The sequence below is a fragment of the Pygocentrus nattereri genome, chromosome 3 (genome assembly GCF_015220715.1).
Source record: "Pygocentrus nattereri isolate fPygNat1 chromosome 3, fPygNat1.pri, whole genome shotgun sequence".
Taxonomy (NCBI): domain Eukaryota; kingdom Metazoa; phylum Chordata; class Actinopteri; order Characiformes; family Serrasalmidae; genus Pygocentrus; species Pygocentrus nattereri.
In genome coordinates this window covers 5,695,106-5,709,895 of record NC_051213.1, presented here as the reverse complement: position 1 = coordinate 5,709,895, position 14,790 = coordinate 5,695,106, and the positions used below count along the sequence as shown (strand labels likewise).

The 14,790-nt window shown below is 43.8% G+C and overlaps 1 protein-coding gene across 6 annotated transcripts in view; it reads left to right on the top strand.

Annotated features, from left to right (window-relative positions):
* Positions 1–14,790, top strand: part of LOC108432112 (rho guanine nucleotide exchange factor 4-like) — a 223,807-nt gene that overhangs the window by 179,741 nt on the left and 29,276 nt on the right. For all 6 annotated transcript variants that reach the window (XM_017705764.2, XM_037536754.1, XM_017705755.2 and 3 more), the window contains one exon: positions 9,571–9,716. In XM_017705764.2, coding sequence (XP_017561253.2) covers positions 9,571–9,716 — 146 coding nt within the window. The remainder of the gene's footprint in view (positions 1–9,570; positions 9,717–14,790) is intronic.

The following is a 14,790-nucleotide window of genomic DNA, read 5'->3' as shown; positions in this document are numbered from 1 at the left end:
CAAATACCTCTCATACAGTAATTTATGGTGAGAGTGGGTTTGTATCCCCAGGGCTGCGGACCCCGAGGGGACGGAAAGAGCGTGTGAGAGAACACTTGAGGCAGAGAGAGCAAGGGAACAGGATGGAGAGGTGGATGAAGAGGGGACAGAGCGAGAGACAGATGGAGAAAGAAGATAATAATGATCAAAATAAGAAGAGCGAGGCCAGAGAAGGTGTGATGTTTGCATTAGTGTGTGTTCGTGTGTGTGGAAGAGGGGATGTCTGTGCAGATTCTTGTGGTAAGTGGGTGTTTCACGGCGCATAGATACAAAAACACATATTTACAGAAAGTGCGCGAAACCATCTGCCGTCTTTGGAGTTCAGGTCCCAGTCATTCTATTCGTCCAGTTGAACTCCTTTTTATGAATGAATCTCCATTCTCATTACTTCTCTTTGACTTTAATACATGTTATTAAAGGGATAGTCCAGCAGAAATCAAGTTTACACAGTTCCTCCCCTTACACTAAGGCCCAATCCCAATCCCCCAATTCCACCCCTCGCCCCTACCACTTAGCCCTTTCCCCTCCATTTGCGCGCCCACGTCTCGGGATGGGGTGTCCCAGTTCTTGTTGAGATAGTGTAACGGGGAGCGAGGAGGCGGACGCATATGCGGAGATAAACGAGATTTATTATGGGCAAATCCAGGGTCATGGTCAGGACGGTCCAGGGTCATAGAGCCAACACAGATTGAACGTGGGGCAGACTTGACAGACCAACAATAAACAGGTTCAAACAACACACAGTGACCAGAACAACCAACAAACAGCACGATCAAACAAAGACCAGCCAAGACAAGGGGCAAACACAGGGCTTAAATACACGTGATAAACGAGGGACAGGTGGAGACAATCAGAAACAAGGGGGCTGTACCAAAACAAACGCACATGGGCTAAACCAAAACACGAACACATGGACAGAACTGGGAGGGGCCGATCGTGACAGATAGAGAGGTGGCGTGAAGTGTTAGGGCTACATGGCCTTCCTCCAAACGGAGGTTTTTTCAGAGGCGGACGGCGTGGCTGAACAAACAACCAAATAAACCCACCAATGTGAGAATTTTCTGTTAAAACGTTACAATAACCATTTTAATGTCTACAGTTTAATGTCATTTCAGTGTATTATGGTCCTTTTCTTCCCAACAAGCATTAAAACCACCACTGGTATGCTGATATCTCGGTAGCTAGCTTGCTAAATTTCCCGTTCCACCTTAAATAGTCCAGCAGTTCTGACGTCTAAAGCGCCAGAATGTAACTGCAGCTCTATTTAAGATGGGAATGGAAAATTCAAACGAGAAGCTCTCGACTTCAGCTTCATATCTTGGAAGAATTAGGGGTGGGTGATAATAAATAATTGCGCCCCTCTTTGAAGGCGTATGATCCCTAAATGTAACTAAAGCCCAGCAGTGAGGAGCTGAACTTTCCCCTCCTCTGCTGTCACTGCAGACGGGCAGGGTCGCCTACAGAGCGGTGGCAGTGGCCTGTTAATGAAATAATGTTATCTTTTATTTGAGGGTTGTCGGTGTCAAGGGGCAGGGGTAAAAATAAGAAATAGGACTGGCCCAAATGAAGTCGAGCGCTGAAGATGTGTTTGGTGCCTGAGCTTTGCTTTAGTTTGCACCCGGGTTACAGGGCTAATGTGACTAACTGTGCGTGACTAAATCATCATATTATTGCGCCTGTATAGTGTGGTAATGTGGTTGTAGGGTTCTGGATACTTCTATCTGTGGACGCTACACTTTTCTAAAAATATGACTAGTTAAGGATTCTTTAGCAAGAAAATTGGTTCTATAAAGAACCACGAGCACTCGGAGAACCTTGTGCAAGATTGCGAAAGGGTTCTGAAAGTAGTGAAGAAGAAAATGGTAAGGGTGTAAATTAAAGCAGTGGGGAACCATGGGTAAAATCTGTTAAAGGAGGCAGCTGTGAGAACCTGACGGTGAAGTTTGAATCCAACCCAAGCTCAACATGAAATGACGGCAGAACTTGACCAAACCCGTCATGAGTCGTCCATGTGAGTCTGTATTTCAAGCTTTAATAGAGATCTTAGCTGTATGGATCATGTGACTAGATGGCTGGAGGCTTTTTGATGATCTGCAGGCCCACTTAGTCGTGTGTGTGTGTGTGTGTGTGTGTGTGTGTGTGTGTGTACACTCACACAGAGCACTGACCCACTCTGACACAGGCCTGATTCACTCTCCCATAAACACTCACACTGCATTAGCTTGTTTGTTTACTTGTTTGTTTGTTTATCTACCAGTCTACACATCTATCCACGCATCTTTCTTTTTTTGTTGACCGTTCTTCCAGAAGCACATTTGTGAGGTCAGACACTGATGTTGGATGAGAAGGCCTGGCTCGCAGTCTCCACTCTAATACATCCCAAAGGTGTTCTATGGGGTTGAGGTCAGGATTCTGTGCAGGCCAGCCAAGTTCTTCCACACCAAACTGGCTCATCCACGTCTTTATGGACCTGCTTTGTGCACTGGTGCACAGTCATGTTGGAGCAGGAAGGGGTTGTCCCCAAACTGTTCTGTTCTCCTGGCAACCACCAAACCCAGACTCATCCATCGGATTGCCAGATGGAGAAGCGTGATTGGTCACTCCAGAGAACACGTCTCCACTGCTCTAGAGTCCAGTGGCGGCGCTTTACACCACTGCATTCCACGCTTTGCATTGCGCTTGGTGATGTAAGGCTTGGATGCAGCTGCTCGGCCATGGAAACCCATTCCATGAAGCTCTCTACGCTGTTCTTGAGCTGATCTGAAGGCCACATGAAGTTTGGAGGTCTGTAGTGATTGACTCTGCAGAAAGTTGGTGACCTCTGTGCACTATGCCCCTCAGCATCCGCTGACCGCTCTGTCATTTTACGTGGCCGACCACTTCGTGGCTGAGTTGCTGTCGTTCCCAATCACTTCCACTTTGTTATAATTCCATTATCTATCTATCTATCTATCTATCTATCTATCTATCTATCTATCTATCTATCTATCTATCTGTCTATCTATCTATCTATCTATCTATCTATCTATCTATCTATCTATCTATCTATCTATCTATCTATCAGTCTGTCTGTCTGTCTGTCTGTCTGTCTGTCTATCTGACTATCTATGCACAGTACTCAACACTGACCATTCATAAAAGACCATTTACACACAGACAGTCTGATATTATGCCAAAAGTAAAGCTCACTGCAGACACAACAGCTACAAGGTATCAATTTACATGCAGGCAGGTCAGTAGGGTACAAACATACGCTCGGCCAGTCCGTATGTGTCTGTTATCACCGTTTCCCCCCACAGCACATATGAGTGCTTTCCTGAAGGTCAAACTGCACACAGCGTGACGCTGAGTGTCCCACGTTAAATACAGCTTTTAAACCTTCTTATCTGCCGTGAGCGACATCCAGAGAAACGCAGCCCGAGACGACTTAAAAGATTCATTTGTGAGAGGAAGGTGGCTTTTCCTTTTCCCCAATCTCTGGAGAATCGCTCTGCTGCCACTCAGACTAATAACAAAAGCCTGCGGCCTCTTTCAGCTCACAGCTCCCTCTTGTCCTCATCGTTGCTGATTGACCTTGGACAAGATGACCAAGTGCTATTTAATCAGGACTTCATCACCAACTCAACCTTCAAAGAATAGTATGGCAAAAAAATCGCATTTCACCGCTTCCCACTTTTACCCCAATTGTAGTCGATCTGCTGCAACATGTCTCGTGTCTGAAGTTTGCGTCTTTAGGTTTACACTGGAGCTACGAGGCAGGAAATTAGGGGAGATGTGGTCTGTGTGGTCTGTATAATTTTGACAGAAGTAAGAATAGTGACCAACACCAAAGCCCTGTTCTGAACAGCAATGGAATTAAAACTCCCCCTCGCTCCTCGCCTAGTTGACGAGCTCTTAGGCTAGTCGTCTTGCTGTCCACTGTAAAACGAACATTTGGCAGAAAAATAAAAACCTCACTTTGCCTGCATGACCCCTCATGAATCAATGAAGCCGCCTAAGACTACGTAGATCATTCGAACCTAGGAGGCAGCTCATTTTTCTCTATAACAAATTACAAAGTACTTAATGCTAAATACATACCATCCATCCATCCATCCATCCATCCATCCATCCATCCAGGAGCCTATCCCAGCAGTCTTTGGGTGGAAGGCAGGATACACCCTGGACAGGTCGCCAGTCCATCGCAGGGCAGACAGACAGACACAGACAGTCACACACACCTAGGGGCAGTTTAGCACGTCCAATTGGTCTGACTGCATGTCTTTGGACTGTGGGAGGAAACCGGAGAACCCGGAGGAAACCCACACAGACACGGGGAGAACATGCAAACTCCACACAGAGAGGACCCCGGTCACCCGGCCGGGGAATCGAACCCAGACCCTCCTCTCTGTGAGGCGACAGCGCTACCCACCACGCCACTGTGCCGCCCATGTTTAAATACATACCAAATAAACAAAAACGTTCTAGATCAAATTCAAAGGTATTTAAATGTATTAGTGTGGCTGGCTATCAAAGATTAGAAATGAGCAGATCAGAGGGACAGTGAAGGTGGAGCAGTTTGGAGATAAAGCCAGAGAGGCCAGGTTGAGATGGTTTGGACATGTGTTGAGGAGGAATAGTGGATATATTGGGCAAAGAATGTTGGAGATGGAGCTGCCGGGTAGAAGGAGAAGAGGTAGACCTCAGAGAAGGTTTATGGATGTAGTGAAGGTGGACATGGAGATGGTTGGTGTGAAAGTAGAGGAGGCAATGGATAGGGCAAGATGGAGGCAGATGATCTGCTGTGGCGACCCCTATTTTATTATTACCTACTGATCTGATTCAGCTGCGGAGCCGCAACAGGGCAGTAAAAGAGCCGCCTGTTGCCGACTCCTGGTTTAAAAGGTGACCAATGGTTGATTCTAAATGCCAGTGATGGTTTCCTAATGGGATCTAAAGGTGTCCTACACGAAATATGGACTAAAGTAAGTCAGCATAGCCAAAAACAACACTAGCCATCTTGAAAGCTGATCTTTGTCTGCACTGTCCATATAAATAATAGAACGACATACAGTGAATGGATTTAAATACATAAACATTTATATACAAATTCATCCTTATGAATGATTCGGCCAGTCGCGGTGACAGAGCCATCTGTTATCAGTGAGTGTGCAGGCCTGGATTGCTGAGCTGAATGTAAACAGACTCCGTGATGGACAGATAGTGAGGCTGAGAGCGAGAGGGGGTGTTTTAATGGATGAGCGGGGTTTAGGTGGCCGTGTTTTCCGTGGACGCATCACGCCAGGTTGAAGAACGGCCTTCAGGGAGTGTTTACGTGCACCTTTCTCTGCTGCGCTCCAGAGATGAGCTCAGAAGAGCCATATAGATGCTGCTTCTTACAGCCACTCATAAATAAAGGGCCGTTCAATAGCTGGACCTTGGCCATCTGCTGCTGTAGTTCATACTTTCTGAACGCTGTGGGGTGCAGTGCCTCCTAGTGGACACAGGGTGAGGTTACACCCAGTTATGAGTGTTTTTATCTGAACTGCATCAGAATTGGTTTTATTGGCCAAGTAATATATCACTTACAAGGAGTTTGTCTTGGCAGGAGCTCAAACTGAGACACCGTGAGAAGAAAACGAAATGAAGTGGTGTGTGATGGAAGAGGAGGGATAATAAAATAACCGTAATGATTACATTATCAGTAATTACATCAGCTCTTAGGGGAAAAAAAGACTTGAAAGAGAAATATATGAATGAATGTTTGGGTGGAAAAGAACAGGCTGAAATATAACAATGACAAAATAATAAGAAAATGTAAAATAAAGATAACTAATCAATAGGTGCAGGTTGGTAATCAGTTGTATTACTAAGATAAAATAGTAAAAATTAAGAATATGACAGTATTTTATATGTATAAAAGTAAACAGACTGATTTTCTTCATTGTTGTCTGGAGAAAATCAAGTGTTTCTAAAATGGTAACTTTACAGGAGAAGGCTGAAACATTCAGTGTAAGTTAATGTAAAGGGATTTTATTCCAAGCATCTTCAGGATTGTAGAGTGGACAGTGTAAAGGGCAGCTGCCGTGCTCAAACAATAATGGAGATTTTTCTTTTTTGTCAAAGTACATAATGAAGATGCATATTGCAGCTATCAGAGCAAAACCTTGTATCTTCAAAACTACAACTTTACAGGAGAAGGAAAAAACTTCCTTTACTTTTAATGTAAGTCAGTGGAACCAGACGTCTTTACAAGGCATTCTGGGCCATTTCTTGTAGCCCATGCATCATGAAATTTACACACAGTGTAAAGGGTTACAGGTACTTTCAAACGATGTCAAAACTGAAAAATGACAAAAATGGAGATACAAGGTTTTGTCCCGCCAGCAAGATATCATGTAACGTAACTTGTAGAAACAATATCTTAAGTATGCTAAATGCACCCTTTCAGTATGGTTTTAAGGGAAATCCAATAAAAAAAAATCTGATGTCTTTATAGTGGTGGTGATAGGAACCAGGGGTCACAACGACTACAACACTAATATAGACATTTATTTACTATCCAGAACCACCACAGAACTGAAATAACAATTTTTTTCTTGGGGACTGTTTTGTTTTGCAGCATGTGAATGTACCTCATCTCTGTGAAATGGCTTTAAAAACATGTTCCAGGATAAAAGCCTTTTAAAATACTGATGTAAAACAGTGTTATTAGACAGTGAATTCATAACCGTTTCATGTAGTAACTTGTAAGCGTTTAGTAACTTTTTAAAGCTTTTAGAGGTGGACGTCTGGTTCCTATCACCACCACTGTGAACAGTTCTGACTCTAAGTTTTTTTTAGATCAGAGCATTTCACACCAAACCACGCTGAGTGACTCTGTTTATAACTTAACCATTTAAATATGCAGATGTTTTGGAAGAATAAGTGTAACTCCCCTTCAGCAGTACATACAGCATATACTATATTATCAAAAGTATTCGCTCGTCTGCCTTCAGACGCACATGGATTTGAGTGAGATCCCATTCTCAATCCATAGGGTTTAATATGATGTCGGCCCACCCTTTGCAGCTATAAGAGCGTCAACTCTTCTGGGAAGGCTTTCCACAAGGGTTAGGAGTGTTTATGGGAATTTTTGACCGTTCTTCCAGAAGCTCATTTGTGAGGTCAGACACTGATGTTGGATGAGAAGGCCTGGCTCACAGTCTCCGCTCTAATTCATCCCAAAGGTGTTCTATGTGGTTGAGGTCAGGACTCTCTGAAGGCCAGCCAAGTTCTTCCACACCAAACTGGCTCATCCGTGTCTTTATGGACCTGCTTTGTGCACTGGTGCTCAGTCATGTTGGAACAGGAAGGGGCCGTCCCCAAACTGTTCCCACAAAGTTGGGAGCGTGAAATTGTCCAGAATCTCTTGGTTCTGAAGCTTTAAGAGTTCCTTTCACTGGAACTAAGGGGCCGATCCCAACTCCTGAAAAACACCCCCACACCATGATCCCCCCTCCACCAAACTTTACACTTGGCACAGTGCAGCCAGACAAGTACCGTCTCCTGGCAACCACCAAACCCAGACTCGTCCATCAGATTGTCAGATGGAGAAGCGTGATTGGTCACTCCAGAGAACACGTCTCCACTGCTCTAGAGTCCAGTGGCGGCGCTTTACACCACTGCATTCCACGCTTTGCATTGCGCTTGGTGATGTAAGGCTTGGATGCAGCTGCTCAGCCATGGAAACCCATTCCATGAAGCTCTCTACGCTGTTCTTGAGCTGATCTGAAGGCCACATGAAGTTTGGAGGTCTGTAGTGATTGACTCTGCAGAAAGTTGGTGACCTCTGTGCACTATGCCCCTCAGCATCCGCTGACCCCGCTGGGTGAGTGAAGACTTTTGGAAATATAGTGTGTGTATTGTATTAAAGGTCTAATAGAAAATGGACTTGGTGTGGTGTGCTTCAGTTTTGTGCTGAGATAAGCTTATTTTAGTATGCATGTGAATCACCCTGGGCTTCATTCATTTGCAGCTTAACACCTATAATGTGTAATAAGATATTGAGATCATAACTTGTTGTCCAATCCCAGATAAAAAGGACGTGAGTAAATGAAATAAATTTACACGGTTAGGAAATTGCGAGAATCAGATTACAGTGTCAGAGCCTAGACGCTCCCTCTGTGGTGCAGGACTGAGGCAGAAGAGGGGGATATGCTCCACCTTTAGTGAAACCCATCCAATAAATTGTGTTAAAGTATGACCGTGGTGTCTGTACGAAAGCTTCTTTTTGAAAAGCTAAACGATTTCTCAAATCAGTTTTCCGTCACAGTTTGAGGGCTTGTCTGCCTCCACAAGCGATTTGTCGGCCACACACTCTCACTGTCTGTCTCCACAGTGATTTGTCGCCGTGGATACACTGTGGGATCCGCGGCTATGATTGGACAGGGGGACTATTTTTAGAGTGTGTGGCAGGTACATCCACGTCATTGTGACTCTAAAGTAAAGCCTGGTCAGCCTCAGAGAAAGGAGTGTGTTTACATGTGAGGGTGAATGTTTGGTTTTGTACATTTTCAGGACTGACTTTGTCAGTAAACTGTCGGCAAACATCAAAGTAGTCCTGCCTACATATAGGTATTGGATATCGCTTATCAGTTCAAAACGTTGATCACAAATCCCCAAAATGGTAACTTTACAATAGAAGGAAAAAACCTGCTTTACTTTTAATGTAAGTCAATGGAACCAGAATTTTTTCCAAGTCATTTTGGGCCATTTCTTTTGCTCCATTCTTTATGAAACTTACACATAATGTAAAGGGACACAGGCATTTTCAAATTATGTCTTTCTTCTGAGAGCAGTGATATACAGTACTGTACTATAGTCAAGACCACCACTTATTTATTTCATTTCCAGTCAAATCTGCCTTTAAGAACAAGTTACTCAGTTTTCAGGAGCTATTTCTGCGGAGATTAGATTTAAGATCATCCACGTGCATATGGAAATGAGAAAATGAGAGAAAATGGGGCTCCTAACAACCACCTGGAAGAGCTGGTAGACCCCAAAACTGCCCCCATCAGATAAACAGCACTGAAAGCTTTCGTCTCTGAGAGAGAGGAGAAGATCAAGCTGCTTCAGATCTGATTGGGGTGGTTGTTGTGTTTTTGACTGTGTGCCGGGAAGGTAGCGTCTCCGGTCCGGCAGCAGCCAGTGACCTTAAATAAACTGTTACCGTGTGTGGCCTCCCACAGCTTCAGCCTCCCCACGGCAGGGCCATTACTCACGATAAGGACTGTTCCACAACATTCCACAACATTACGTTCAGTTTTCCCTCCTGGATGAATTTACTACCACACAGTGATTCACTCAGTGAATCTTTTTGATGCACATGAGTCTGGCCACTGTTTTTAGCAGGTGAACTGGCTGCAGCTGAGTGTCCAGATACAGTCCAATCACCTGAACTCTTTCTCCTTCTATTCCTTCTCTCCCTGTCTTTAATCTGAATCTTTCCACATCACCTAATTCTCTCTCTTTCTCTCTCTCTCTCTCTCTCTCTCTCTCTCTCACTCACAGCGGTGATCTTGCCCGATGGGGCTCCAGAGAAGTTGGGTGCGGGTGATGAAGCAGGCAGTGAGGAGGACCTCTACGAGGACTTACGCTCTTCTGGACACCGCTTCGGTCATCCAGGAGGAGCAGGGGAGCAGCTGGCCATAAATGAGGTAAAACTCTCTCTCTCTCTCTCTCTCTCTCTCTCTCTCTCTCTCTCTCTCTCTCTCTCTCTCTCGCCCTAATTTCCTACTTAAAACAGGCCAATTTGAACCCACCCCACCCCAGTATGCTTGGACTGTGGTTAACTGGCTTGTCCGTCCTCGAGGTTCCTTTTACAAAGTCTGAATCTCACCTTGTCTTGAATTAATATTCAACCAGATATGTGTTCAGTTGTGTTCAGTCAACCAGGTCGTTTTCTAACAATTTGAGCATTCTAGAGGATTCTCAGAATAAAATGTGACCAAAAGTCTATATTTGTTCTTATTTGAGTGCCTTTTGTTGACGCTTAACAGTTAAAAATACATTTTGCTGCAATTAAGTTGGCCTTCAAAAGTATTTGAGTTGTTTGGCCAACGATGCTTCAGTCATACTTCTAGAATACTGTTCTACTGCATGCCTAAGCTTTTTAGAAGCAGTTGGAAACCTTGCAGCAACACCACAGCAACTGCTTGGAATAAACCCAATTATCATAGTTATAATTATAAACCAGGGTATCAATAACAATCAACAGTGTTCACCAGCTGCTTTAACTCGCCCAAGTGGCACAACCATTCAAGTGTTGGCCTTACCGCCATGATATCGTGAGTTCAGTCCCTGGTGATGCTGCAGTCTGTGGCTGGGAGTCCAAGAAAGCCCAGTTTTCTTTGCTCTCTCTGGGTGGTGCTAGCCAGTGCAGGTGTCTGTTCGGCTGTCCAGGGATGCTGTGTTAGTGGTAGTTCAAAAAGATGCCCTCCTAGTGCTGATGGTATCGTATGATTGGGGGAGTCCTAACTAGTGGGTGTAATTGGCAAGAAAATTTGGAAATAAAAAGGTTCATAAATGTTCCCGTTCTGTTTGTATAAAAATATTTATAAAAACATTATTTTAAAAATAATAGCTCACTGACGCAAGCCAGGAAATTCTGTTAAGAGTTTGTGCTTGTATGCAGAAGAGGAGATATTTGGGCTGCTGAGTGGAATCTTCAAAATCAGGTGATTTGGAGTTTGATTCCAAGTGATGCAACAGCCATCCGCGTCTGAAAGTCTTAATAAGCATGATTGGGTGGGAAGGGTAGCCCCCCCAACCCCCATCACTCACTGTGATGCAAGCAATCAGGTATCCATAGAAACCTCTGGGGTCCACAACCTTGCACATGCATCAAATTCACTATTTCTCTATATTACTTTATCTCCATTTTTGACATTTTTCAGTTTTTGTCAAAATTTGAAAATGCCCGTTGTTCTTTACAGTGTGTGTAAATTTCATAATGAATGGATGGAAAGGAACAACCCAAAATGACTTGGAAAAACGTCCGGTTCCATTGACTTACATTAAAAGTAAAGTGTGTTTTTCCTTCTCCTGTAAAGTTACCGTTTTGGAGATATGAGGTTTTCTTCCAACAACAGCGATATGTTCCTCTCCCTTTGTGATAATACAGTGCTGTCTCAATTTGTAGAGTCGCCCTTTCTATTCCACCTTATCATGAGATCGTACATGATGACCCACATCTGGAGTCATGAGCCTGTGAAGAGGGGTTGAGATGCACGTCATCTGCCTCTCACTATGTGGAACTGGTGGATTCGTGTGTCCATCCACATTCTGTGTGAAAATGACAAATGGACACTCACTGACAAATGGAAAATCACTAAGAACTGACCATCGTGCAGGAAACCCTTCATTCTTCACTCAGAAGAATGGCGTGCTGAAGCTGCTGCCGTTTGGGAAAGTAGCGATGAAGACAACAGAGCATTTGGATATAAAACATGATGTTTGAAGAGCCTTTAAGGTGAACTTATGAAGAAATGCACAAATCGATAAAATGTCCTCAGACCTGAAGGTTAACTGACGTGACAGAATTAGCAGTTAGTGCTCTCCTCCCAGTGTGTTGAGTTCCAATGATGTTGCATTAGCGGCAATTTGAAAAGATGGTCTGAAGCTTTATGTGTCTCAGAAGAAGCACATGCTAGTCTTAACCCCCCCAGCTTGGTAGCATCATGTGGTAGATGGAGATCCAGCAAGCAAGTGGGAATTGTACATGACTTAATTAGGGAGAAAAATGGATGGAAAAAGTAGTGTCTTTTTATTGTGGTTGAGTTTGATTAGAAGTTACCTTAGAAGTAAATCTCCTAATACAGAAAGTCAGAAATGTTGATTCAAGTCTACTAGAACTTTGGTGCAATTCTCTTTTAAGTGTCTCTGTTCTTTAGCCACGCATACATGAGTCATACGTCTACTGCTTATCAAAGCTTAGTAGAAGCTGATAACAGACCAAGGATGTCTGTAAGGCTGCGTTCACATTACCAGGCTGAAGTGGCACAAATCCGTTTTTTTTTTTTTGCCCCAATGTGACTCGGATCTGATGTTTTCATGGAGGTGTGGATGCAAATCTGATCTTTTCAAATCCAACCTGAGCCAGTTTCGTATGTGGTCCTAGATCGGACACGCATACAATTCGTGGCCGCGTGACCTTAATGTGACTCTCAGATCGGAATTCATGTGCTTTTTCTCCTCTGCGCGTGACCATCATTCAGCGTTACCATGGCAACAGCGCCGAACAGACGTTAACACTAGCCCTCCTGACTTTTCAAGATCCTCAGGACATCACCCCTCCTTCTTGCCAGCAATTAGCAGGACCATACATCACCCTTTATTATGTTAATTCACAGAGGAGGACTGAGACAGCAGCTCTGTGTGTGAACCTTGTTTGCTGGCTAGTTCACTTCGACCTTGGCAACAGTATGAACGACTGACTGAACAAACTAACGAAACGAAATTAAACTCGTACAAGGAAATGTTGAAATTATGTTAAACTGAAACAAGGACATACTAGGAGTGTGTTTTATTTACACAATGAACAACGGAAATGCACAAGTAATTTCACCAAGTAAACGCCAAGAAATGGGTTGCAGTTTGTCTTTTGACGTAAATGGGTAAAAATAGCTGTCAATCAAAACAGGATTCAGCCTTTCGTCTGATCCTTCAATCATTTTGCAGAAGCTCCGCGTCCAGACCCGCCCACAGCTCCATTCACCACAGAGACGCTCTGCGTTCGGGGGCGGGACAAAATCGTGGCATTTACTACGCGCCCTTGAATTAGAACTTTTGAAACACGATTCTACAGATTCTCCGTCGCGCTGTCGGATCGGTAACATATACACTCGGGTTGTAACTTGAAGTTCACCTTCAAGTTGTGTCATGTTAGGTGCTTTGGGAGCTGTAGGAGCTTTCTGTGGTAATGGGGGGTTTCCACTTCCACCGCACTCCATATCATTACCAAGACAATGGGCGTTAATCGCTTCACAGCAGGGGAGTGGGCTACATGGTCGCTGGTTTCCCTTACGAAAATTTTCGTAGCTCGCGGAAGATTAGTGTTAAAGCCTGTAAACGGTGGAAAAGCAGCTCATCTCACCCTTTTCTCCTCCGTCTGGCTCTAATAATGAAGCTGAGAGCTGATCAGAGTTAATGATCTTCTCAGCGAAGCTCGTTCTGCTCGTTAGTTTGTGCTGATGATGCAGTGATTCAGTCACGTGACGTTACTGAGTAGGAGGAGCTCATGAGGCTCATTTCAGGAGCCGGTTCATCACATTAATGATGGATTTGAGTCACTTAGCTAAACGAGTGTGAACCATGTGGTCAGAGAGATCGGATCTGAGCAAAAAATCGGATTTGAGCAATGAGGCTTGTAATGTGAACGTAGCTTAAGTGAGCTAAACAGTCCCCTAGTGCATGTTGGGAACAGTGCATGTGTACCTCCCAGTGATGCAGAATGGTAAGCTGTCATTGGCCAGCGGCATCTCCTGCCTTTCTCCTTGAAGTAGCACGCAATTAGTGTGATGGAATAGGAGCCCACCTGGTGAGGAGAGTAATTAAGAAAGCCTTGAATACAGTTCAGCATCTGCTGGGGGAGGAGAGAGTTTCTGTTTATTCCTTAGAGACGACTAGAGGTTTCTCAGCGGCAGCAGTGCTCACTGTTCAATTAAGGCTACATACTGATAGGAAATATGTCAGAAATCATGATACGATACTTATGACCATCATCAGCATTCCATATAAAACCCAGAGGACGTGTAGGTTCACAGTAAATAAAATATCTGTATTTGTGTTGCAGACATTGAGTTTTTTTCAGGCTCTTAATAATCTGATAACTAATAATCTGGTTACATGCCCTTGAGTGATCAGATCATGGGGAAACTCCAGGTCTACGTGAGTCAGACAGTGATCAGATTTCTGCTTTGCAACCAGCCAATAAACTCACAGAAGACGACGTGATGGAAACGTAATGTAAAGCTCAAGCTTAATCTCAAGCCGTAGCTTTTATTTGAAAACATCGTGACACTTTCCCGGAAAATGTGAACATACATCATGTAGAAGATGAAGAAAACTGAAATCCTTCATGTCATCGAGCTTGTATTTGGTTTTAGCGTCACTCCGAAAGGGTTTTGCTGCGTCTTGCGGTGACGCTGCTCGCTTATTTCCGGTGCCGCTGCCTGTTTTTCACACATGCTCACATCGAGAAAGCCGAAAGACATCAGACTGAGAGCTCACAGCACTGAGAAATCTGGCTACTGAGCTAAAGTCCAGCCTCTTTATTAGATTTCTTCATTGGATTTCTAGACCTTACTCTGGTCTAAGAAATCAGTGTGCTGTTCACATGACCCTTTGAATAATCAGATAACTGCAAAAATCTGATTATGATCTGAGTGCATGTAAACACACTCACTGTAACGCCTGCTTACTATCAAGATATCCGTGTCTCTACAGTGAACCATCTCACCCCAATCCACTGGGTGGGTGAATGACTCTGTTTACATCTCAACCATGAGATTAATTAATTCATTAATCAATAATTATCCAGACATGTTGATGTTTAGTTTCTTTGAGGTCTGATAAGCTGGCACCTGATATCATTTGTGGGTCACACTTTATTTCAGTAGTGCTATAAAGTAGGGGTGTAGAAAAATATCGGTACATTTAAGTAACACATTATTACATTTTGTGATATTGTATCGATTCTCAAAAACTCTGCATCAGTTTTTAATTATTTGT